A 23,969-nucleotide genomic window follows, 5' to 3' on the forward strand; every position below is an offset into this window, starting at 1 on the left:
GTCTCCAAACAGACAACTGGAGGATAAACTTATTTATTTCACTTTTAAAACAGGGCAGGAGAGATGCCACCTTGTCACAGTACATTTTATAAGTTGATCCCACAGTGTTAGTATGAACAAATTATTTACAAAATGTATTTCTAATTACATTCAGTTTCAACAACTTAAACTAAAACTTGTATTAGAAACGTCTGCTTTAGATGAAGGGGTTTCACTCTGTCTCATCCACATCATTTACAGTAGATACAAGCTCTGATTCCATTGAAGGATTGATAAAATAGCTTCACATCTATCATCATTGATTTGACCAAAGAAAAACATTTTTTTGTGCTGTTTACAGGTGGAAATATTACTAAAAGTCAGGCAGGTACTGATGCTCCAATTTGAATCAAATGAGAAGAGTCTGCAAAACTATGAAGGTGATGAAAACTGAATTCTGTCTGCTTTAATCTAAATCATCTGCAAAACTACAAAGTCCAGAGTTTTACTTTAAAAAGCATTTAAAAATGTTCACGGATGAGTAAATAAAAACAGCCAATAAAGAGTTAATAAGTAAACTGTTACTATGAAAAAAAAAATCCTTATTAAACTCTGGATTTTGCAGCCCTGCTCATATATTAGCAACATTTTTTAAGACAGAAAACACAAGATACAAAGATCTGACTCCACCAAATGAACAGAAAAGGTTAAATACTGTAACTGTCAGTACACATGAAGCACATGTAAAGAATAACAGAAACACTGACAGAAAGGTCGGGGTGGAAAACTCTGATGCTAAAATGAAATTGAAACGAATCTGAAGACTTCTTATTATACTGGTAAAAAAATATTCTGCCAGTCCTCTCACACGCAGATGAAATACTGTTTGTAAGATCAATTTTAAAAAGACTCCAAAAGGAGAAAAGACAGTAAGGGGAGCACAGCCATGAGGCACTTCTCTAGTGATTTAACAGGTGCACTAACAGCACGCTTCATCCCGTCTGATGTGAAACTAGATTTCTTCTAACGCTAAGGCATTCGGGCTCGACTTCAGAAATGTTAGTGATGCTATTTACAGTTCATTAAACATTCAAATGTGCTGTTTCACTACAACACATTAAAAAAAAAAGACACAATTATAAAGCCAAGCGAATAATGTACATGAAATATCTTTTGTACATTAAATATATGACTCGTCCCACCATCGGCACCGACAGCAGGTGTTTTCATGAGAGAGACTGAAGTCAGAACGGTCAAGTCTTATATCATTGGGGTCATGTGTTGACATGACAACCCTCTGGACTTGACACCAATAAGATAATAATTATCTTAATTTGAAGTTTTACTAGAAAAAATTAGCAGCTTCAAAGAACGCTAGGGAATTATTTATTATGAAAACACAAAATAAGAACTATAAATGGCAAGAAGAAAATAGTTCAGTCTATTAGCGAAGAGTTTTTTTTGCTTATTCTTTTTTACAAACCTCTTATGGAACATACGTACATTTATATATTAATATATCTGACAGAAAAGAGACACTACCTGTCTGACTTCTACAGGAGCATGAAAGAAACTGCGGCTGAAAGGGAGGGAAGGTGACACGTCAGCCCACTGCTGAGTGCATTCATTCAGGAGACTGATTTAGCTTTCTATTATATAACTATTTCTACTATAATACTCAATATAACGTAGTATTTTATCAGTTAAATCACAAGGAAGAGGAGAAACGAGTAGTTATTTCTCTTTAAAGGTTTTTAAAATGATATCACTGCAACATTTTACTTTACTCAATTGTTTGAATGCAGCCACCAGAGGGCGCCATCATGACCCTTCCCTCCTCTACTGGAACTAACCTGCAGCTAAGAAAGAACAAAAAACAAACAAACAAAAAAACATCACTTGAGGATGTTGACTGGTTACTGGTTCTGCAGACAGCAGCTCCTCAAAGCTTCTCGTGCAGTTCTGTTCTTGTGCTCTAGAAAAAAAAAAAAAAAAGATGGAGATGCTTCATGTTGTCATTTTGCAAGATCCAGAGGTGACAGATGAAAAACATGAAGAACAGATTAGTAAAGTCTTGTGTCTTATGTTACCTGTGAGCCTCAGAATAAGATGGGTTTGCCAGCAGTTTTCTCCTGGACGTAGGAGGTGAAGCGCTTGAGGAACTTGGGGTATTCCCTCTTAGCCACGGCCCTGAGCACGGAGGCGGGAGCCCAGCCTCCGGGATTCACTGCACACATCAAACATCATTCTTCAAAAAAAAGCTTTCTATAGTTTGTCCTCACAAGGCCAACATCACATAGTATCAACTCTGAAGAGGAAAAAATATGCCCTAAAACATGAGTATAGTGTTGGTGTAAACAAGGTTTCTGCAGCGTTCAACAAATAAAATTTAAGACCTTTTTAAGACCACAGTGGAAGCAATTTTAATATCTTTATTTATGATCATACTGGTCAAAGAATGATGGAAAACCACTATTCACATTAAATTATTGAGACTTCCCAGCTGTATATAATAATAATAATAATAATAATTCCTACTGAAGAATGGATTTAACAGTTACAAAATAATAAATAAAAGTTTTTACTACTGTTACACTCGTCCATATTCAGCTGATGAGATTGTAATTTCTGTGTTTTATTTTTCAGTGGAACTCGTTTCAGCACCGATATACAAGTGTTTCCTTTTTCAGTTTGGGTGTTTTTTACTTTTCAATGCCAGATCTTATTTTTGATGCCAAAACTTAACTGCTGCTGTTGTTGCCTCATACTGTAGCTGCAGCAGTGACAGATCTAATGCTGCTGACTGAAACTCTACAAAAAACTGCTTCCTGCAGCACAATCCACTGTTGCACCAGCTTTACATGTAGTTTATAGATGTAAAACGTCTCCCAACAGCCCCAAAACACATACATGAAAGGCATAACTCATGTTACTATCAACAGCAGGAGAGAGAAAGTATTTAAGACTTTTTAATAGATTCTGAGGCCTTTTCGGGGGGTGGGGGGTCTTTTCAAGACCTGCAGATAAAAATCTGATAAAAATCCAATTCCAGGCACTCAAGAAGATGTTGAAAATAAAAAAAAAGCCTTAGAGACACTCTGAGGAAGGAAAGAAGAGTGTACTGATATGCGTTGGTGTATTTTTTGTAACGCACTAACGCAAATTTATAAAAGTCTTTTAATTTTTTACCATCAGCTTGAGTGCCTGGAATTGGATTTTTATTGATTTTTAAGGGCATATTTTTATTCCTCTCTGCCAGAACCAGTGTTTGTACAGCTCCTGTTTGCACTTTCATATCAGTTTATGACAGCTCACTCATAACATGAACAGAGGCCAAAAGCTTGACGGACACTCACCATTGGCGACGTAGGTGATTTTACACAGGATGTTGTCTCTGCTGATCTCTTTATCTCCTTCTGGTGGGCTGACCAGGGTCTGACAGATCATGGCGATGTTGATTTTGGCACGGACGCACTTGTTGGTCGGCTGTAGGACGACGGGACAGGACGGAGAATTAAGAAAAGGAGCAGCAGCGTTGTTGATATAAAGTTCTTACTGAGAGTCTTACTCGACGGCTCACCTGTGCGTCCTCGTGATCCACGGAGAAATTGCAGACCAGCCACGTGTCTGGGTCGTTCTCGTTGTTGGCCAAAATCTTTCTCATGGCAGACAGATACAGCACGTCCCTCTGAGACGCAGGCCACACCCGCTACAACACACGTAATAGAAATCATTAAGAAACAAGCACTTCCTATGTCATCATTCTGTCTACAACCACATAAAGTCTTGCAGCTCTTACCTTGTGCGTTTGATATGTGATCACTGCGTTGTCCGACAACTTCTCCACAACATTGAAGTTTTCAATGGTGGCTGAAAGAGGCAGAGAACATGATTATTATTATGAAGTTGTCTTAATTGTAAGAAACTGCTGATTGATTGAGAGTTAGAAGACTTACTCTCCCAGTCGTTGCGGTAGGCAGTGTCCCAGAAGTAGTGGCAGACCTCGTGACCGGTCACCCCCTTTACTGAATGTGTGGCCTTCAGAGGGTCCAAAACAATCCCGTTTTCTTCCACCTCTCTCCTGTAAACCTGCACACACACACACATTCATAATCACATTTACTAATGAGGTGCTTGTAGAAATGTAGAAGCCTTTGGTCTGATTATACATTCCAGATGAATGTGTTGCAAGAATAAATTCAATTCACTTGAGATTTCTAAAATGATCTCACAAATTACTGCATATAAATCTGCTCTAATCTCTTAAAAACATGATTCAACCTTTATTTAGCCAGCAGAGCCTCGCTGAGATTAAGAATCTTGTTTTCAAGGATTATAACAACCTGACTCTCCGTACCTTCATCTCTCCTTCCTCTACAACCAGCTGCCAGTTGGCATCTCCACCGACGTCCTGCAAGGAGTAGGTCATGTGATTCTGCACCATCTCCTCCACCTGTAACACAAGGCCGAGGACAGAGAGAGGAGGCGATATTGATTATGTGACGACGACTACGTCAGCGTGGAATAATGGGGTGAATGTGTGCAGAGAAAAGGACGGAGACAACAACGCTGCTTTATATTCTGCTTCTATACTCTGCACGCTATTTCTTGTGAGGACACCAGTGTTCATGTAGACAACAAACACTATGACAGTATATGTGTTAAAGACCTTTTTTTCATGACGATAAGGAGACTAAAAAGAACTGACAATTTTCACCAACAAATAAACACCAAACGATATAATGTGACAGATGGACAAACAGATAAATGAAGTGATTACTGGTTTAATTCAAAGTCGTATTTAACGACCTACATTCATCTGTATGTAGATCAGATGAATGCACCTCTTCTTTAAAGTCAATTAGCTCATTGATTAGCTTGACCTGTTGCACTAATAAGCAGCATCTTGTATTTCAGGAATGTTACGTCACTGCCAGTAATGTAACTGATGTTAATGGTTCTTGGGAGACATAAATCACACTAAAAATTAGAGGAAGCATCAAAAAACAGCTGGATTAAATACCAAAACATGCAGGCCGACATTTGTAAGAAGTGAACTTTAATGTTTTATCATGAAGGGCTGTGAATGTGGATGTAATATTGTAATGTTACTTTACAGCGAGTGAGCAGCTCTGTAAAAAACTTTGGTAATTGGGAATAAAAACTGGATTTACTGGTGAGACTGAGTCTAATAATAATCATGTTTCAAATTTCACTGACAAAAATGTTTTGTTGACTAAAACTAACAAAAGTCAAATGACTGGCTGACACTAATTTTTGTTAAAAGATTAAAACTAAATCAGAATCAGAGGCCAAAATGAACTCTGGAGAATGAAACTGGCCAGGTAGCATCTCTAAAACATGAGTTCACACAGATTTAAAAGGGAGCTCCTGCTTCATGCTGCTACAGTGAGTTAGAGGATCCTTCATCATATTCCTGATTCAGCTGATGCAGTTACTGGGAATCGAGCAGTGGTGCAAACACAGTGTTTAATTAGTGCAGGTGAAGCATAGAGGAAAGGAAAGAAGACTGTCTGGGGCTTTGTATTGAGTTACCTCTGCGCTGAATCTGTGGACTTCCTGAGGAGGAGCCCTGACTATCAGAGCAGGGGAGGACTGACTATGAAGCTACAGGAGAGATGAGATGATGGGATGATGGACAAAAAAAAAAAAAAGATGGAAAAAAAGAGACAATTGTTACACAGAAGGATGTGAGATGTAAAATCAAAATAAGTGTGAAATGAGAGGAAAGAAATGGAGATGGAATGATGGAAGTAGCAAGTATGTACAGTTGTAGAGAGTGAAGTGTTTAACAACCTTGTCAGAGAATCTGTGTGTGCCGGTGCTGGAATAAACGTCTCCAGGAGGAACTGGACTGGATCTCTGTATTCTTGTCTTCTCAGTTTGAGACTGCTTTGAAAAAACAACAACAAAAAAAAAACACAGAATTTACATCAAAAACATAACCAAAAAGAATATTATTTCCTTTTTTAAAGCAAAAATGCCAAAAATTAGCTTGTTTTAGCTTCTCAAATGTGAAGATGTAATGCTTATATTTGATGTACATGATAGTAAACTGAATATTTTTGGGTTTTGAACTGTTAGTTAGACTAAACATGTTCTAATCAATTAATCGATAAAACAGGCATCAGATTAATGAATGATGAGAATAATTTGTATCTCTTACCTGTTCTTCTATTTTGTCTTGTCTGTCAAGAGCAGCTTCAACTGCATCGAAAAATTCGTCTTCGTTTATGAGGCTGTTTGGACCTTCCTGTCGATGGAGAGGAGAGGGAACGTTACTTCAAAAGTTCAGACACAACCTGAGATTTATGTTGCGTTACGGAAGAATTTCACAATTACTTCACCTCATAATCGGGACCTCCGAAGTGAGACTTCTTCTTCAACTCATTTATGGCTGATTTATAGCCTTCTTCTATTCTTCTCCTCTTCTCCATCTCCTACACACACAAACATCCAGTCAATCCAGTGAGGAAGTTGGAAATATATGTGCACTGACATAAAATCAAACTGATCAATAACTCTCTCTCCTACATTTCATTTTTTTTTCTCCTCCCCTCAGATACATTTTCTTTTGTTACACACCTTATCCAGTCTCTTTTGCCAGCTGTCTTCTCTCTTCACCATGAGGTCGATACAGTGGGACAGAGTGGCCAGGATCCCGGCTGTGGTGGCCTTGAATGTGATGGCCTCACCCTTAAAGTCTATGCCATTAATTCCCTTGGGACTCAAGGACTGGAACACTGCACAAGAAGAGCACAAGGACTGAAGCAAATGCTACTTACAGTAAAGTAAATCTGTACGCATGTGGCTGAAGTGCTGGGTCAAGTCTTAACGTCCTCTAATTTTCCTATTTTTTCAGTCATCTTATGATAATGTGGTCCAACATGAAAAATTGGAACACTCTTTTGTTATTTCACATAACATTTCTGTATTTCTGCTTTTGTGTGAGCTCTTTTTGCTGGTTTAGTGTTGGAAAAAGCTGATTGAGCAAGAGGATTTAGTAATATTTGAACCAATACCGCATGACAGTTGTTGATGAAACCGCACCCACACAGTCTTGATGAAGCAGTGTTAAACTCTAAATAAACTCTTTGTTTTTTCTGAAGTTTTACTCTGGTTTTGCTTATTTAGACATGAATATTAAAGGCTGTAGAGAAATACTTTAAAACCGAGTTTTCAGGGGGCTTTAAGTAAGAATTCTGCATGACTCACATTTTTCTTTGCTGCCATTGTTGTTGTGCAGAAACTCTCCATCTGTCCGGGTGTTGGGGAAGTCATCCTCATCATCCTCCACAACTGGAAAAAAAAAAAATAAACAGAAAAGTGTGATTCAGGGAGGAAAAGCAAACATAAAAACACCAAACAGGTAGTCAGCACACACACAAGCCTTTTCTTGTAGGACCCTACTGAAAGTCATTCAGGGTTGCAGGGCAGGGAAGCGAGCGTCTAATGCCCCATTCACAACTTAAGCTACAGTGCAGCACGCCATCAGACTGACAGGACTCTGCTGTGCTAGACAAGATGACAATGGTCTGGTTTCATCTTCAGAATGGAGAGAGAGGGTGAGAGAGCAAGGGGGAGAGAGAGCGAGGGACGGAGAGAGGGAGGTGAAGAGAACAAAAGCAGGGCTTCATTCACTGCGGTCATCCGCAGGCGCCCAGCGCAGGCTGCCATGAGCAAATGTTCAGCCAGCCAAGATGAGGTGAGGGTGAGGGGGCTCGTAGAATGACTGCTTTCTGAGTCGCAACACACACAAACACATTCATTTCAAAATTCAGTACATGTTTGTCCTAAACTACAAATATTTTCACCATCTTTATATGGAATATGCTAGCTAAAGATTCTCTTAGTGACACCAGTGTCTTATAAGACGTTTTTTGTGATTAATTGCCAGTTTTTGGTTCCCAGAATTCACCAATTATAAATGTTTACCTTCTATTCTAATATTGAACTACCAGTCTGTCTACACATTGGTACAATTAATGTAGTAATGCAGAAACAAAGGAAAGCAATAGGTCTGTAACAATTAGTTGATCGTCAGAAAATTATTTTGATAATCGATTTTCATTTCATTTCAATCATTTTTTAAAGAAAAAATGTCCAAATTCTCTGATTCCAGCTTCTCAAATGTGAATATTTTCTGGTTTATTTAGTCTTCTGTGATAGTAAACTGTTGGTCTGGACAAAACAAGACATTTTTGGTTGCATCTTGGGCTTTGGGAAACAGTGATTGTCTATCATTTGATAGACCAAATGACTCATCGATTAATCAAGAAAATAAATGACAGATTACTGGATAATGAAAATAATAGTTGCAGCTCTTGAACGCGCACATGACAACAAGAAAACATAAAAGAGGATTAATATCACAACAGAAAAAATCTTGACTTTCTGTCCAAAATCCACCCATGAAAACACAAAAAACACGACCCTGAAGATGCTGTGGATTAGACTGTAGCAGGTTCTTACTTTTGTCTCTCTGCAGCTCGTCTTTGGACACGCCGTCTGCACAGCTGTCAAAGTATTTCTGAAGCGTGTCCACCTGTCTGCACAAGATATCTCTGAAGGTCTCCATCTCTGCCAGCTTCTCTCTCAGGCTGTGGCCCTTCTAAAGAAACAATGTAATGTGGTTGGAGGGCTTGTGTTTATTTTCCGTAGACTACTATTCAACCATTCCGCTACACGTGTGACAAAATTAAAAGCTTCTAAGTGTGTGTACAAACATCCACACAACATTCACATGTGCAGAAACAAAACTAGTGCCAATGTCCTCTGCAAAAAGTAAACATTAACCAGAAATCTCACCTTGAAGGAGGATGTGGAGGTGGCGGAGTAGCCGCTGGTGGCTGATGTGAGAGACAGCATGGAGCCATGTCTCCGCAGACTGGACTCTGAGCCATATCCAGAATCAGCCTGTAGTAAAAACCCACAGGTGTGGGGACAAACAGACACGGCAAAGAGGAAACAAGTCAGTGATGTTGTCACAAAGTCGCCTAGCTTAATAAAACACATTAGAATTATTCATTTTAACCAAATGTAGACATTAAAATCTGTCTTTTGTGAGTCCTTTAACTTCATGAAAGTATAATATGTAATTATTGGAGTAATTTTTGAATGTAATTGTGAGCCATGTCTCTTGTAATCAAGTCAATTTCATTCATATTCATTTTCAGATTTGATTTAACATAACATCAAATTTTAAAGATGATTTATTCTCTTTCTATTCAGTACAACAAACTACGACATTACATTTTTTGATGATTTTTTGTGCTATATCCAAATGTGTGTTGTTAAATTTCTACTGCAAACTGCAAGAACTGCTTTAATGAAAGCCTTTGGAATAACATCCTTATTGCTCTCATCAAACATTTTATCAGGATACAGCAGCACAACATGACACAGATTCAGTGACCAAGGCAGCACAAACGAAACGTCAGCTGACTTCCTGTAAACCCGAGTGGTTCCCCTTTCCTCTTACATAACAGCTTGGCCCTCAAAATAGATGGTTGGCAGATAGACAGCAGAGAGGAACAGCTGGTGGAAAGGAGAAGTGGATATGCCCCTTTAAGAGACAGTTCCATTTTTTAACCACCGAGGGGCAGTAAAGGTAAGCACACGTGACTGGCATTTGTAAGAGCCTGGGGTAACTGTCGGTCAACGACCAGGAGTAACTCTGCCTGCGTTCACATGGATTTCAGTCACTGCAGCTTGCCCTTTAGCCAACATACTGCTACCCCACTGACTTCATCAGCACAGATAGCGGTATCTAACAGTCAGCATGAGGGCTGCTTAATCTGTTTGACAGGGAAAACAAATCCAAGCAAGCACAGGTTTTGTTGCAGCTATAGTATTTGATAAAAATCACTAAATAAAACAGTAACATTTATCAGCTGCTGGTTCTCCTGTCAACAATCTCAACCGTACAGTAAAACCAACACACGTGCACATAAATATACAAACAGCATGTTTTAAGCTGCATGCAGGAGGGAAAAATACTGATAATAGCAGACATAAGGCTGGTGGATGATAAAAAGCTGCTCTGAACAGAAACAAACTTGTCCAAATCAAGAAGCTGTTTTTTTTTAGTGATAAAAAGAAAAAAAATAAGATCAAATCGCTGTAAAAGACGACCCTTTTTACGTCATATTGCTGTTCCGTGCATGCAAAACATGCAAGCAGCTTACTTAGATAGAGATAGTATCCTAGAAACAAGTGTTGTTTTCATTTTTGCGACGTTTACTTGGAGGAAGTGTTAGCTGTGGTGTGTTGTGTTACCCTGGAGACGCGAGGCTGCTGTGGGCTGTGAGTAATGTGGATTTGAAAGGGAAGCGGGGCTTCTAGGAAGTTTTCAGCGGTGACTCATTGTGGGGTGGGATGGTGGCCGGGGTGTGTGTGTGTATGTGTACTCCCTCCTGCTCTGTGTGAGTCATGGAGGCTCCCTGGTGCTGGGATGAGCGAGTGAGGAGGAGGGAAGAAGGGGGAGGGGATTGTGGAGGGGGGGGGTGGGGGTTTCCCAAACTGAGGACCACGAGTGAGAAGCATGTGTTTTGGCATACGGACTGTAGGTGTGGTGACTGCTTTCCCCTCATCTATGTCAGACATATTCACAACTGTGGCTCCACTCTGGATTATGTTTGCCTCGGGTCGCAGCTTCCAAACATACAAATCAGTCTATAGAAACATTTTTTGATGTTTTTTTTATGCACTCACAAATCATTTTTCTCCCTCGCTAGCATGAATTAAATTACAATCTGTCACATGGGATTCTTTTCAGCTACAATGCAAAACATATACATATGTGATGGTTGGGTACTCTGTATATATGAGCATAAACATTTTGTTGGTTTCTCGTTGTGCTGCTAGCTTTCTGGTTAAGCTCCATACCACATAAACAAAATGTTTGTGGGTTGATTCCGGCCACAGATCTCTGTGGCCTGATGTGCTCCTCTCTCTCTACCTGTTTCCTGTTTCTCTCTGCAAAAATGCCAAAAAAATAATCTAAAAAGATCTCCCCTGCCTCCATTGTCCTCTGTTCTGTGGTCGACAGTAGGAATTACAACCTGCTTCCTTTGTCCTTCACTCTGACTGAACACAATGGCTGCCACCGCTTTTGTTCTCCCTGCACTACAATGCTTTTTACAAAGCACTTAAAGGTTGAACTTGTATTTCAGGGCGTGTGTAAATTCACATTGCACTGATATTGTAGGCAAACAACAAAGCGAGAAAGCCTTCACTTTAGTTCAGGAGTTGCTGACTCTCCTCTAGTGCAGGTTAATGTCAACCTTTCAGGGTTGTCCCAAGGGTTATCTTCTGGCTGTGCTTTCTCAGCGAGTCTTGTAACCTTTTTTTTCCAGAGTTACCCATGTGTTAAATGTCTATGTGTGAAAAAGAATTACACCAACCTTGAGCCAACTGTTAGTCCAAAGGTTGAGATAACTTTCAGCTAAGCGTGCACTGTTAAAAGCCTCTACGCGAGTCATGCGCCAACTAGCTCGGATTTAACTATCCACACAACATACAGACTTATGCAAAAGTCTTTGTACAGTATGTGTAGATACTGTATGTGCGCTTTTTGTGGACTAAGTAAACACAGGTGCACAGGTTAACACAAACACACACACACACTTGCCATTACAATGTACAGCACGCAAGTCATGTGAAGCACTCGGTAAGTCCTAAAGTATATAAAGACTTGTTCACAAACGCACCAGTGGTGGAGGGATGATTATTGTTCCCTGGATTCCTCCCTTCTCTCTCCTTCCTTCTCTGATACTCTGATAGAAACACACACGCATACAATAAACACACACACATTCACAAATGCAAACTTGTGATAGATTATACTTTTGTGTTTGTTGCAAATGTGACAAGGATTTGGTTCCTTTTGGTACCTTTTGGGATGTGTCAGAGTGAGCGTGACTTACCCTGTGCAGCTCAATGGAGTCGATCCACTGGTGTCTGTGTTCTGGGTCTTGTGCTCTTAGGTACCAAACGCTGTCGTTTACACTTATATCCAGTCGGCACTCGTCAAACTCATGAGGCTAAAGAAATACACAGAAAAAGGAGAAGACAGGAAGTTAGAGTTGTCAATGTGTGATCTGCAGTATCACGCATTACTATCAAATCCTCACTCGACCTCTGATAGTGATCAGATACTTCTGTGGCCGAGGCTTCTGTGAAATGACATGTCATAAATTTCTTAGCTTGCTGTCATGTTCTTTTCATTGCAAGAAGAGAAGCAAATATCTTAAATGTGCAGAGAGTGCAGAGAGAGGCATATGTGAGGAGTGGCCTTTCTTGTAAATAGCCATTAAAATGACACTGAAACAGCAAACTGCTAATCTCTCTCCTGAGCGTTACATGGTGGGCGACAATCTGTTCCACGAGTTGGCATTGACGACTGGAAACCCGGTAATCCGCCACAGTCACGGCGATGTGAATTAATTGAATGTCATCCATGTAGGTCTATCTACAAATCTCACAAGGATAGAAGACAAAGAAGAATGTGTGAGAGGCACCAACAGCTTCCATTTTCAGACACTGTCCCATAGGAGGAGAAGTGGCAGATAAACTGGCCTTTTAAGGCAACTCGCAGGACGGAGCATATTACTAATAGCTCTCCAGAGCACTGTCAGTGCTGCGGAACTGCTGCGCAAGCATGGCCGGCAACCAGAGGCTGGGTGTGTGTTTGTGTGTTTGCAGGTGTGTGAACTATGAGAATGGTGGTGACAGAAATGGGATCGACATGTGTACAAACATGTGCGTTCTTAAAGGACGCCTCTACTGTGAGTCCCGCTGCTAAGTCATTCTCAAGGTCTAATGGCAGAGAAAGAGCAGGCTGATATATGAGGGAGAGTCTGGCTTGTTCCAGCTAAGTTGAGGACAAAGGAGGACTGAGAATGGGAAAAGACTAAATGAGCAGAAATGACTGCAGAGTAACTGTAAGCAAAAGAGAAACCACATCAGAGAAGAGACCTCTACATTCCTACGTTGGCCGCAATACATTAAACACATCTGGGATTGCTGTATTAGTATATTCGTAATGCACAATAAGTCATTTACTGTGAAGGGCCAACAGTCTGAAACGTCGTCAGAGAAACAATCAGGGACTGAAATGAACAACTGTAATGTTGTTTAGTTAATGCATTTATTGCTTCTATGAATTAGTCAATCAATAGGGTGTTGTGAGGGAAAATACTGTAATTACACTTTATTGATTCTTCCTGTCTACCAACTCCATCTAATCTATAAAAGATTAACCCTATTTAAAAATGTTATATTCACCGAGACACAGGCTGTATCAAAACATGCACACAAAATCAGTACCAGCTGCGATCTGGCAAATGAATATCACCCAGTGAAAGCAAGTGGCCAGACACAGCGTGAGTCCAAACCATTACTGAAGATTGTATTACTTCCGTGAGTTGGCAGAGTTATAAGTGGCGCAATATGGTGTTCTTTTAACAGGTTTCAGTGGAGGAGAGAGACTTGGCTGTGTTGCCCGACACCTGGACAGCAGCGAGGCCAAGACCAGATGCTCAGTGTCAATAATGCGCAGCGTGAGGCTGGATGCTAAAAGCTTTCCAACTCAGATGCTGGTTTAAAAATTACAGACACAGCTCTTGCATAAGATCAACACGGAGAAGGACATGAGGAGGAAACACAAGCAAGGACGGAAACAAGTGTGATGCATCCTCTACCCTGCATCTGTTTTGAGGAAGAAAAAAAAAAGACCAGCGCACAACTTCAAGTTCTTAAACCCAGGATTACACTGCCTAGCAATTATTTTGATTATTGATTAATTGTACAAGTCATTTTTTTAAGCAAAAGTGTCAAAGATTTGATGATTCGAGCCTCTCCGATGTAAGGATTTACTGCTTTTCCTTCCATTATAGTTAACTTACTATGTTGGGTATTGGACTGTTAAGACATCAACTTGGCCTCCAGGAAACTGTGATGGCCATTTTTTTCCACGTTAGACCAGTTATAGACTTTTACTGATTAATCCAAAATAATGACTGGCAATTTAATGAAAATAATTGTTGGTCTCAACCCTAAAACTAACAACTTTAACAGTTTTTTTCCATGTACAATAGCATCCAAAGTCTGAGAGAGACTTTTGGACCCTACTGTACTTGTAAAAGTGAGGTAAAAATTTAAATATATTCAAGTGGAAAGGAAAGCAAAAAAAAAACATTTCTAAAAGCTCCTAAAACCAAATAACACTGAAACAATGTGAAATTGCAGAGAATGTTCCTGCAAACAACTTGCAAGGGATCTTTTAGTGTCTCTTGGTTACTAGGAAGGTGAGAAAATGGGTTCCTCTGGATCACCTCTGGTAAAGAATGGGGGGGTTTGAGAAATGAAAGGCTGCACTGGGTTTGAGAAGGTTACTGGGATCCAAGGCTACAGTAAACAATAATCCATCACGGGAAGGTCATCGCAGCAGCCTTGCACTTGATGATGACATGACAAAAAGCTGACTATGAGTGTCTGGGTTCGTATGTGAAAGGCAAGCAGACGAAAGAAATTAATGTATAAATGAGTGTTTACTTTGTGGGAACTTGCGGATGTGTGTGTAGGTTAATAAATGAAGAACATGGGAAATACAGGCTAAACAAAGTCAAAGTGAAGGGCTGGAGAATGTATGTTGCCCAGTGTGCATGCTGGGATACCTTCCAGCCTTCTGTGACCAGGAAAATTTGTAAAGATGTATTTGGTGATATATGTCATGTATCTGAGTGTTTCATGTATCTGAGTGTTTCATGTATCTAAATAGTCTAAATAGACTTGTACTATTTGCTTTTTGGAATTTAAGCACTGATCTCTTGATTTAAACGTTCAGTTGTCCATTTTAAGTATGTTTGGATTTCTAAGAGTAAGTAATAAAGTTACTTGTCATCCAAATTTGATTAGTGTAAACTCTTTATGGGTGAATAACATATTTCTACTGTTAAAACTGTTAAAAAATTTCTTCTCTGTTTAGCATTTTTAAAAATTATTATTGACGTTAAGATTTAATTTGGATTAAAGATTTTCAATAATCATCTTGAGCGTGGATCAGCGTCAGACGGAGCTTTCAAACAGTTGAACTTTTAAGCTTTCTGCAAGCAATACAGTTATAAATTTATACATTTATAAAAGCGTGAGAACATTTTATTTAAAAATATTTAAGCATTTAAAAAAATCTATTTAATAGCAATGTATCTTCTATTCAATCAACGGCTCCCTTTTATCTTTAATATCACGATCCAAATCATATCCACAATGTTAATTACTCTTATGGAGCGCAGAGCAGCGTTCTGGTGAGCAGACATATGGAGAACGGAGATACTGGGTGTCAGATAAATGGAAAAGAGACGGTAAACTGGTTTGTAATTAAGGATTTGAAATTTACTTGACACTCATGTTGATTAACTCAGCGGGCAAACATGCTGCTCAGCCAGAAACATCTCTACATGCACAGTAGGGCGCAGATTCTTGAGATTATTTTTTATAACATTAGTTCTGATAATAAGTTAGTTAAAATCTCCTTAATATCGGCGTAGGAAAAACCAATCATCCATCATCTCTTCGATCGTCGATATACGATCCAATCGCCTATCAAGGACAAGCCTATATGTAACGCAGTGATAATAAAATTGTATTGACAAATTTGAGAAAACATCCATCTCTTGCAGACAAAGTTTTTATTGTGCATTGAAAGCTGTTCCCCACAATGTTACAGTAATTTTTTTTTACAAATACTTTGGACAAAAAGTAAACTTTGACCACAAGGAGATGCATTTTGTCAGCAAGGTTTAGGCCGAGTTAAGATATCAACAAAATACCCACAACACCACTGTGGAAGATACACTGAGATAAACACTGAGATACCAGAGCAGTCAGTGCGGTTATTGTTTAGTTAATTAGAAGCCTCTGCCAGCAACTACTTGTAATGTCTGACAAATGCCTCCTTTTTATGGGGCCCAACAGCAGCTCAACTACAACTATATCCCATATTCATGTCGTCGGTGTCGAGGTCTTTAAGGGAGCTTGTTAGGGGGAGAAAAAATAGGACAGAAAGGGGAGATTACGAAATCATTTACTGCTGTGTAGGCAAGTAATATGAATGCCAAAAATCAAAAATGAGACAAAACAGCTTCACTCTGTCTCTATCCTCTTAACACAAACTTCCCACCCAGCTTCAAAAAGCCTCCCCTCCTGTCCTCACCCTTCCAACCCCTTTTGAGCTGGCCTACGTGTCCGCAGTCACAATCTCCAGAACTGAATGGAGGGACTGAAACCAATACAAACATTCAACTCTACAAAGCTGCACCAGCCCTGACTGAATTACATTACTCATTTGTGCATTTTTGGACAATATAATTATGCTCTCTGCAGAGGAGATTCAGACAGAATCGACATTACTACTAAAGCGGGCCTGGTGCCAGGAACATCCTTCTGTGGAATCTGGACACCAAAATGGGATCCCTGCAGCACTTAGTGGAGGAAACACTGACTCACCAAGTGCTTATAGTGAAAGACAGATAAAGGGAAGGATAAATCAACAGGAGTGGTAATAAAAACAAAACTGTAAGGTCTGTCATCAAAACACACACACACGGACATGTGGTTCTTGACCCTTCTCGATGACCTACGTAGAGGAAGTCACATGCTATGGAGGAAGAGTTTCCTGGCTTAAGACATTTTGCAACTTCCACAAAGCTTCACGTCACTTACAAATCGTCTATTCATCCTCTTGACCTGTAAGCTTCCTTTCTCTTTCCTTATCTGTTAAACTCCCTCCTGAGTTTCATTTCGTAAGATATTGTGGGGGAAAAGTCACATTATGACATCCAGTGCCACTGCCTTGCGAAACAAGCCAGCTCATGGATCCAGTCTGCACTACTCACTGATTCCACTGAGACAGGCAATTACAAGTAGGCCAGAGTGCTCTTTTTAACTGACCATAGATCTAAAGATGGCAAAAAACAGTGTCATGGAGGTGAGTCAGCCGTAGTAACAGTTTGACGGTTGTCCTTGTTTGCTGTGGTAACAATGTAAATGTTGATTTTCAAGTCAGGACTTTGCAAGTGGGACAACACTGAGAAGGATTTAAAACCCGTTTGCCTTAGTCAGGTGTGAAACAGATGAACAAGAAGGGCATCGCTCTTACGTGGTCGATCGAAGGCCTCGAGAGAGAGAGAGAGGATCTAAATCGGGAGCTAATGCATGCTGGAGGACTGTACAATGATGCTAAAAGAAAGGCCGTAGTAATTCCTAAAATACTATATAGCTACACATATTTATCTATGAGCCTTTTCCAACATAATCTTCACCATATAACAAATTAATCAAATCATATATACAGTATTAAATATACACGACCAAACACTCAAAGAGAATGAATCCAATCAAAGATCATTTTGACTTACTGGATAACTTATGTTTACTTACTTGGTAAATTAATGTCCAAAAATGTCTATTACTAACGCTGATGTTATGTAACATTAGTTCTCTGTGTCCACCTTTAGTCACAGATGTGTCGTCAAATTCAGTAAGTGTTATCAAGTTCCCTAGTAATGGAGGAAGGGTAGGGCGTGCATGACTTACCTATTACTACCTACTATTGTATAGACAGGTGACAGACACAATGAAATGAAGAGTGTATAAAGCCATGCAGTCCAGCAGCCCTGAAATGAATTCTCCCTTTAAAAGCCTACATTACTGTTTCTGTTGAAATTAAGGCTGTAGTTTAAAGTGTAGGTCTATTTAATGGCACTGTATTGTAAACGGTTCTTGTAGCCAATATAACATACGTCCCAAACACACCTACTTACAATACTCCTGTTGGGTATGCTGGGTATGACTGAACTACAGCTGCAATGATTAGTCGATTAATCGATTTGTTGATCAAAAGAAAATTAACCAGCACCTTTTTTATTAATCAATTAATCGTTTAAGTAATTTTTTCAAAAAAACCCCACCAAACTTGTAATAATAGTAAAATTGAGTATTTTGGGGACTGTTTGGCAGATAAAACAAGACATTTGATGACATCACTTTGTTTTCTGATGTTTTATAGAACAAACAATGAATTGATTAATTGTTAAAATCATAGTTAGATTAGTGTCAATAATGAAAACTAACCCTAAGAAACACCGTAAAAAAAAAGAAAAAAAAGTGGGCCACCAGCATTGAACTACAGGAGTCGTGTTCAGTCCTGCCCAATCTTGGGTTATTATATTGTCTCAATTTACTCTTTTGAGAAATGATTCCAAGCACTTGCTCTGGTATTTCTACAATGGAGAAATCACAAGTTATCTTACAGGTCTGCTTAGGTTTCTCAACTTCAGTATCTTAACTGAAATCTGTGAATAACTCATGCTGCAACTTACAACGCTGACTTCCCTCTGAACTAAAGACATACACTCATTTGCCAGTTTTTTTTTTTGGTACACCTAGATAAAACTAATTCAGTATAATACAACAGCCTTGCATATTCAAATGTTGTTGCAATGGATGTGAAAATAGCTATGCCCTCTTACCTTTTAAATATATCTCAAGAAATACCAGTCAAAACATGTTACTATGTGTAAAGGTCTTAACGGTGATACACGGTGTTCGGGCACTGATTACATTACTTGGCCACTGCCCCCACTGTCGTTTATCATGTCGCATATCAGCGCCCACGTTCATCAAATAAAAAACTCTAATTTGTAAAATACTAAACGTGTTATCAATAATTAGTCAGACGACGGACGCTACAATTATAAACTGAAAGTGTCTGCTCCGTGACTGTCCACAGCAGCAGCAGAGTCACAGCAAAGAGTAGCAGAGTGAGACATCTGTCCTCCCTCCTGCTCTCTGCTGTAAACACACGTAGCTGTTAGTGAGCAGCTGCTCTCGTGTCTCTCCGGGTCTCGGTGCTCGTTTTCGGCAGAAACTCTCCCGCTCTCTGCCTGCTCAGCTTGCTCTCGGTGTGTGGTAGGCAGGCGGGTTGCTCCGGTTCTGCGCTGCAGCCTCACCGTCACACACGCTCTCTCTCTCGACTGCACACTCGCTATGCACATTTTGACCAATATGCACATTGTATAACACATTTTAGTTTAGAACCCATCTAAAAATACTTTTTTTTTTTTTTTTTAAATCCTCTGGTACTTAGGCCCAGTGGGCTGCCGGGCTTGCAATACACTGGCAGAAACACTGGAATGAGAAGTGACAACACTAGTGCACCACATGGAGGTTAATATTTACATAGGCTGGGAATGGATAAAGCTGTACAAATACAGCTAATAGAAAAGCCTGTTTTAAATATGGCCTGGGAACAGTAACTTATTCATTTCACTTGTTAGTATGTGGAGAAAGGCACAGGCTGAGCTTCAGTCAATGACTGACCCGGGTTCTCACTGAAACATGATGAAAGGTGAAACATCAAGAAGTTAACACTGTTGACACATTTGGTGTGTGAACCAATACATTTGTGAGTGTGACAGCTGTTTTGACACTCTGAGACAGGATATTGTTAAAAGTCTCAGTGTATTGTGTCTATATACTGTATGCTACTGCACAGAGCTGCACTTCTTGGTCTAATCTATACAGTGACATTATTAGTCTCATGATGAAGTTTACAGTTAAGTCTTACCACATAGCTTGTTGTTTTGAAACTAGAACAGTCACCTGACGAGCCAGTTAACCCTCGAGCAAAACTTGGGACACAATCAGGAGATCTTTGTAAAAATAGGTTACCACCTGCAGTTGAAGAACATGTTTGAGAAAATACAGGCTAAAGTTTCTCATCTGATTAGAGTTGTCAACAGTGAGTCAAGCCTCAGGCCTAAACATGGATCCAGGAAAGAGCCGAGTCTTTCCTTCAAGAATTAAAGAGAAACATATGGTGGATGCCTTACGTATGAATCACATCTTATATATCATACACCATACTTCTCAGAACTATGTGAGAGGCTCAAGGAGAAAGAGAGGGGGAGATACAACGCCCATAGAAGCAGAAACAGAAAAGTCTGTCTTCGCTCTTTAGATTTCTTGTTACGTGCTCCTCGAGTGATTTTGTGTTAAATTAAAAAATATATATAGTGGAGACTGTTTTTTATACTTTGGTCAGGGAAAATCAAAGCAGCATTTTATATTAAAAGGTTAAGACAGCACTGCTACAACTGGAGTCACTTTGATATGAAATGTTGAAAAAGTGTTTTTGCTGCTGCTGAAAGTTTATTACACAGTTCTGATGAAATGTCACTCACACAAGTGGAGTTTTTTTCCAAAAGGCAAGCCAAACCAAACGTGACTTGCAACACAAAACAAAACATATTTTCGATGAGAAACTGATATTTTTTTGCAGCACATGCAGGGACTGATTGAAATGTGAACAAAGCATGCAATGTGGAGAAAAAGTGTGACCAGCTGTGAAATTTTTTGAACTTCATGCATTGGTGAATTTGTCATGCAAGAACCAAACCATTAGCAAACAGTACATGTAGCTATCCGAGCATCATTTAGATAGATATTGTCAGTGCCTCAGCAGGTCTATCGCTGTCTTGATAGCCTGTGTAGAGCGAGTTTATCAGCCGACGGCGACAGATCTTCCTCATTTTACTTGCTATTCCTCCAAATCTCCCACCTGATTTGGTTTACACAGCTATGTACACTCTGAATAACAAAATAATTAGGTCAGACAACAATGACTAATCCCCGCTAAGTCAATGTGCCCAGAAGCAACCAAGATAAGGAGATGGTCAAGGCTCCACAAACAACCATCCCTTTTAGTATGACCAATTATTTGTTGGCTTTTTTTTTTTTTTTAAATGAAAGGTCAAACAGGAGCAACACTGAGTCTACAGAGAATCAGCTAGCAGCAGGTGAAGTAACACGGAAAGGTAGTTTGTGGCTACATTTTGAAATTTAAATAAACATTTACAGAGTATCCTCTCAGGTCTTGAATAGCACTGGATGTGTGCCACAGTAAGTTCTACTGTTTGGTGGCTTAAACAGCTAGGTTGACCGTTCCTCTCTCTTAGCAAATATTGCCCTCTTGCACAAACAACAGCATTCATTCTTGTTAAGACACTTGCACAAATTGCACAAATGCTGCATTCAGCAGTGCACAACTAAACTGTACCTTCTAAAATTCTTACAGTTAAGTGACTGTAGCATGTTGCAGCACAGAAAAGAACAAAAAGTACAAGTTTGTAGTTAAGAATTGCAACAGTACTCACAGTAATAACAGCTTTGCTAAGGCAGAGGGAACCCCGACAGCCATACTCTGTCTCATCCTGAGACTTGTAGTAGCTCAGTGTGTTGTTCTTCAGAACCACCCAACGGTCCTGCCACCCATGGATGTAGTTTGTCCACTGAAAAATAAAAGCACTCTTATCAATGTCTTTGTAAGCTGAGGGCCAAGACAAACACATGTACAATGTAATGGAACATGATACATCTTTATAAAATGTTCAGTTTTTATTGAGACTACTACTGTGGCATGTTTGGTAGGTATGGTATAGCATGTATGCTTAAGGCTGCACTTTGTGGTGGTGTCTTATTGAAAGGCGTCCACTTCATGTTGTCCAACCCATTTACATGTTATAATATAATGAAATTTAATAGGAGAAAACCACAAAGTACAGCCTCAACAATTAGAACAGAGTTGAGTCAACACCTCTCTGACTCAGTGTGAACAACAATAAAAACATTCAATGTTGGCACGCCTTAATGGTGAAGGTGCATATCACATGGTCACAGTTTCCCAGTTCCACCCCCACAATGTTTCCTGTCTTGCTCTACACCATCAACTGTCAAATAAATGCTAAAAAAAAAACCATGTATATGTACAAAGTCAGTCTTTATTAAATGACTGTTGTACTGGATTGTTAGAATGGTTTGTGTTGTTTATTACAAACACAAACAGTATGTGCCCAGATGCTAAAACTTCTGGGTAAACCCGAGTTGGGACACATGGGATTTAAGCAGGGTGTAGACTCATTAATCCTCACATGACATATGACGTATATAGGGATTTGTATGATCGAACAGGTGAGCTTTTCTGGATCGGCTTAATCTCACAATATGCTTGGTTAGCGGGTCAGCGTGCAATCTGTTTACAGACATCCACTGTACAGTGCTTAACACCATGTTAGCTTGCCAGCAGCTTAACTAATTAAAACTGTGGTTGATTTGCCCAAAACAAAGTCTTGCACAAGGGAACAGAAGCATATGGCAAAATAGGTTATCGAGACTTTGTCTGGAAGTAGACTTAACTATCTGTTTACTAAAGATAAACAATAGCTTGCAGAGTTATTTACATGGTGCACTCCTCATCAACAGACAGTCACTCAGTTACTTGTAGCAGTAACCCAGCAAATGTTTTCTTGCACCCTGCATACTGTTGTCAAAGCAATGTTTACAGTATCACTGTGCATTAGCCCACAGCACTCAGTAACACCATTTGCTGTATCCACACTGTTATTATAGTACATATGAGAATGTGTAGCAGACCTGCTTTAACCTTTGAAAGGAGTCATTAAATAGTCGATGGACTACAAAATCAGCACAAAGACCTTTGACCTTTTTTTGATAAGGAAACGCTAATGTCTGCAAAATAACAGCTGTCCCAATTATTTATAACTTTATTGGTAACAGCATTGTGTAAACATTACCATGGCCATGATCCAGGTTTTATAATCGTACATGCATAAACCTGGAATGAGGTATACACTTCAACCATTGCCACCAGTACATGCATTACATACCCCCCCGATTCAATTTCAAGAGGGGGTTTTCCTCTTGCTTCAGCGGGGATTTTACCGGTCTAATATAGCTGAGCAGCAACGTGTAAATGTTGACAGACAGGAAAGGATCCTGATGCACCCTTTCCTCAAATAGACATACCAGGATTTGTGGTAAAACTTCACCAGACTACCTCCTTTCACCCTGATTAGCAGACAGGTGCCTCCCTTGGCAGTTACGCCCTCAGGATTTGGCAGTGACTCCGGCCGAAACAAACGTGACTTACCTTGCTGAGGATGCCGCTGAACTCAGCGATACCTACAGGGTGTCCCGGCTCCTCTCTCGGCTCCAAATCCTCCTCGGAACCGGAGGAGTTCCAGCTCTGGTTATCTGACATTTCTTTAACGTTTTATCGTAAAAAAACAACACAATATAAACACGGCATACGACGCTCAGGTGAGTCGGTTTGAGCTGACAGTATTAGCTGTGGACCTGACAAGCGAATTACGAGCAACAGATCACGGAACCATGTTGTTATTATCGTTATAACCGCTCTGTGAGCAGGAAGAGTTAACCCAAATAACCGAGCGATTCAAATCGATAGTAGCTCCCCACCGCGTACGTTAACGTCAGTCAGCTTGAAAGGTTGTCCCGCATTTTGTGCTCAAACTGTCCGGGTTAACGTTAGCTGAGGCTGGCTGTCAACTCCGCTGTTCCACCGCCCCTTTTTCTTCAGCTTTAGTCCCCCGAAGTGGCGGAAAAAAAGGATGAAACGCAGATAAATATGCTCGGGCAGGCTCCGGCAGTCTGACGTACACCCGTCGCTGACTGTCAGATAAACGTTGTGGCCCTGGCGGCGTTTGTTTCCCCCTGCTGTAGACTAGTGACAGCCCTCCAGCTCAACGCCATGTTCAACTGACGTCTCGAGCGTCTTCTACTCGGTGGGCGAGCGCGTGTTCTAACTTGTGTGGCGCGCAGGGGCGCTGGCTCGGGTGACGTCACCAAATCCACTCCTAAATTGGAACCAATTTACGGCGCTCTGAAAATAGACCCGAAGAGCACAAAACTGTCATAAATACGATGCTCCAGATTACTGAAGGTGCAACACTTAACCGAATTTAGCTTTAACACACTAGAAGGAAATCCCTGAACTCGATTAAATTACCATTGCAGTGCTTTTCCCACCAAAACAAACAATAATTTATACTTTTAGCTATTGATTTTAGGTGTTGATTTCTATTTCA

General features: G+C 40.0%; 1 protein-coding gene across 7 annotated transcripts; it reads right to left on the bottom strand.

The window, feature by feature from the left end:
- Positions 1-17: 17 nt before the first annotated feature.
- On the bottom strand, positions 18-23,694 carry LOC137170932 (ceramide transfer protein). Of its 7 annotated transcripts, none has more exons than XM_067574585.1 (19): positions 23,012-23,692; positions 21,219-21,353; positions 11,928-12,044; positions 11,712-11,777; positions 8,809-8,916; positions 8,473-8,611; positions 7,216-7,299; positions 6,586-6,743; positions 6,348-6,440; positions 6,167-6,253; positions 5,797-5,889; positions 5,536-5,607; positions 4,337-4,432; positions 3,936-4,068; positions 3,779-3,849; positions 3,560-3,688; positions 3,336-3,465; positions 2,070-2,206; positions 18-1,954 (listed from the first exon to the last, which is right to left on the bottom strand). In XM_067574585.1, the coding sequence occupies exons 1-18, from the start codon at positions 23,120-23,122 to the stop codon at positions 2,079-2,081; spliced, it is 1,950 nt and encodes a 649-aa protein (XP_067430686.1). In that variant the 5' UTR covers positions 23,123-23,692; the 3' UTR covers positions 18-1,954; positions 2,070-2,078. The 7 variants fall into 7 exon arrangements, with proteins under 7 accessions (XP_067430686.1, XP_067430685.1, XP_067430689.1 ...); XM_067574584.1 differs by having other exon boundaries at positions 5,797-5,892; XM_067574588.1 differs by lacking the exon at positions 11,712-11,777 and having other exon boundaries at positions 23,012-23,694.
- Positions 23,695-23,969: the final 275 nt, after the last annotated feature.

This window comes from Thunnus thynnus, chromosome 19, assembly GCF_963924715.1.
Source record: "Thunnus thynnus chromosome 19, fThuThy2.1, whole genome shotgun sequence".
Classification (NCBI taxonomy): domain Eukaryota; kingdom Metazoa; phylum Chordata; class Actinopteri; order Scombriformes; family Scombridae; genus Thunnus; species Thunnus thynnus.

Excerpts from the sequence above, each read along its gene's own strand:
- LOC137170932 (XM_067574584.1), bottom strand. The coding sequence starts at position 23,122 with ATGTCAGATAACCAGAGCTGGAACTCCTCCGGTTCCGAGGAGGATTTG. Across the intron at positions 8,612-8,808 it reads CCTCCACATCCTCCTTCAAG|AAGGGCCACAGCCTGAGAGA; the intron begins GTGAGATTTCTG and ends TTGTTTCTTTAG. Across the intron at positions 5,608-5,796 it reads CACACAGATTCTCTGACAAG|CTTCATAGTCAGTCCTCCCC; the intron begins GTTGTTAAACAC and ends TCTCTCCTGTAG.